At 38.5% G+C, this 2,633-nt stretch overlaps 1 protein-coding gene across 1 annotated transcript in view; it reads left to right on the top strand.

Moving 5' to 3' along the window:
- Positions 1 to 2,633, top strand: part of LOC113205301 (calcium-activated potassium channel slowpoke) — a gene marked incomplete at its 3' end in the record, with an annotated part of 72,767 nt that overhangs the window by 43,649 nt on the left and 26,485 nt on the right. The window contains 2 exon segments of the mRNA XM_052267930.1: positions 77 to 130; positions 1,895 to 1,915. Of these exon segments, the coding sequence (XP_052123890.1) occupies positions 77 to 130; positions 1,895 to 1,915 (75 nt within the window).

The following is a 2,633-nucleotide window of genomic DNA, read 5'->3' as shown; positions in this document are numbered from 1 at the left end:
AGTACGTTCTCAAGCACTTGTTCCCGAGCCGTGCACGTATCAGTGTGTGACTGTATGGCTTCTTGTTTACATGTAGTGGCTACGTTCCGGAAGGGAGTCCGCGTGGTCCAGATGGCAGGTCTCAGACCAAGTACGTATGCAGAGTGTCTGTGCATGTCTAGCCGCGGTCATCCAGTTCAACACACATTTGTACAATTTTAATGAATCAATGCAGAGTTGTTGTTTTTTTTCTTTCAACTTCTAACTATCTGAAATAATAACTTGCAAAACATTATTTAAAATGACAATTTTGGACGAAAACAGCTACATGTAGTCCAATTACCAGTAATGTTTTACAACATGAGAGAAGGGCGCCCTTCTTTCGGTTAAACAATCATCTGAGAAAAGTAACTTTTAATGAAATTTCTTGAGTTCATTCGTACTTTTTGAGAACTCATTTCAGCATTTACTTACAAACATGCTTTCTCAATAATAGCTTAGATGATAAATGTTACTTGCGTAAATGCAGAAAGTGTTTTGTTGTTAGAGTCAGAATTTAAACTAAGCATGAAACTGTAGCAGAAAAATGCTACCTAATATTCTAGAATCCGGTTGAATTTGAAACCAGATACACGCTGGGTATACACACACAGGTATACACTGGACATTTAGGACCCGCTTTAAAAAGTAAGGTCATGCTTAGTTTAAAGTCTGACAAAATCAATGTCATGTTATAAAATTCGTTTTCCAACAATTGGAGTTTGGTAGGAGCGTCAAAGTTAGGCCCGGACATATAAAAATTGACAAAAATAAACGTGGTTTTTACATTTACCACGATAATTATGCTAAATACGTTTTTCAACAGTGCAGTTAATTTGTAGCAAAACTCTTTATTGCCAAATCCCTACCCGTGATACTTATTTTAAAACTGTAAAATTTTGGCATTAAGGCTTTGGTCACAATATATCTCCCACATGTACAAAATAAACTTATTTGCCACCTACCAAACTCATTAGTCAGGTGACGGGTGTGGAATACTATATATACACACACATATATATATATGTTCCACATGCAATGTTTTTATCCCGCTGTCGCAGTGTCCAAATGTACAAAGTTGCATTTAGATTTCCAGAACAAAGGAAATCATTCTAGCACATTTATGGTGGCACGCTCATTTAAAAAAAATAACGATAAAGATTACATTTTCTAAAAAATGTATACTTAAGTTCCCAGTCCAATTATATTTGAACAGCACAATAATTTGTACAAGTGAAATTTCTTTAAAATCCCGCGAGTTTTGAAATAAATGTCTTTTACGTAAGCAAACTTTTAAATACCTGCATATCCTGCTATGAGGAACTCCTTCCTAAACATTTATGTGCCGTGCCTAAAACCTCAAAAACGAAATTTAGATTTGCCAGGCAGTGCCACGCTTGTTTTGTGCACCAGTGTATTAAACGAGGTGTTCTCGGTGTTGTAGCTGAATGGGAATGTTTTTATCAGTGTCGTGCTAGTGTGTAAGTTGTGTGTTCGTCCATCTAATGGCAGCGCCTCTGTCCGTGAGCTTTGCTAATGAGAACATGTATTACTTAGCAAAGCTCGCGGCCTGCATGATGTTCAATGTGTTTAGTCATTAACGTTTTGTCACAAAACATCGACCACGTTCCTTAGTACGGCAAGCAGCGTGCGCCCGCACGGCGCTTTTCGCTTGTCTGCTTTAATAATGAAACTAAATTACGGCTTTAGTGTACAAACATAAAAATAATGTAAATTATTTTTGATTATCGGTTATGGTACGGTCGCTCTTGCTTAAGAAACGTGGTGGATCACAATGTTTCTTATCTTTTTTTTCACGGAACATCTGAAATCGAAGTGTTTTGTTTTTTACCTTGCCACCTTTGTTGCGTGTTAGGCGAGGACAACTCGTACACAAGTAAGTTAGGGGCCACGTGTCTTACGGCTATAACATGACCTGGCAGGTCGAACATTACTTGTACAACCCTGTCAACACCTGCCATGCCAATTCAAACTGCCTCATCTTTGCACTCAAATTAACCAACGACACAGCATTGCTCGTCTGTGGTAGTTTCCAGAAGATGCTTTTTGCAAGGATAATAGAGTTTTCCAGATATGATTTACCCCATCGGTTGGCAGGGGGGAGGGGTTACAGTAACATTTCTGTAAAATAACCGGGGGAAGTTACACAGCTAAATTAAAAAGCTCAAAGTGTCATCTGTGATACTCTTATGCTTTACACGTAACAGCTGCATGTTAGAACTGGTATGCATTTGATTGGTGGCTCGCATGGCCGAAAACGCATGTGTGTAGATAGGCTTGTAGCATGTACAAATATATGTCAAACTGGGAAGAGGAATCGATTACGTTTCAAGTGAAACTGGAGGATTAAAGATTATGTTTAAATTTATAAGAAATAAAATTGCAAATTCTTTGGGATTTCTAAAAAGTTTTAAAGACATCCAAATATCTGATGTATGAGTTTTAAAACACAATTATGGACAGCAGCCAACATCGAGCAAAGTGCTACAACGATACTGCCACTGCATCGGTCAGGTTGCCGGCATGACTGTGGGCTTGATGTGGCCGCGATTGGACAGGTGCAGAAGAGCGTCAGAGTACGTTCTCAAGCACTT

The sequence above is a fragment of the Frankliniella occidentalis genome, unplaced genomic scaffold, assembly GCF_000697945.3.
Source record: "Frankliniella occidentalis isolate FOCC.00 unplaced genomic scaffold, Focc_3.1 Scaffold61, whole genome shotgun sequence".
NCBI lineage: Eukaryota > Metazoa > Arthropoda > Insecta > Thysanoptera > Thripidae > Frankliniella > Frankliniella occidentalis.
Note: the sequence above shows the minus strand (reverse complement) of the source record. Positions and strands in the feature narration are given on the sequence as shown.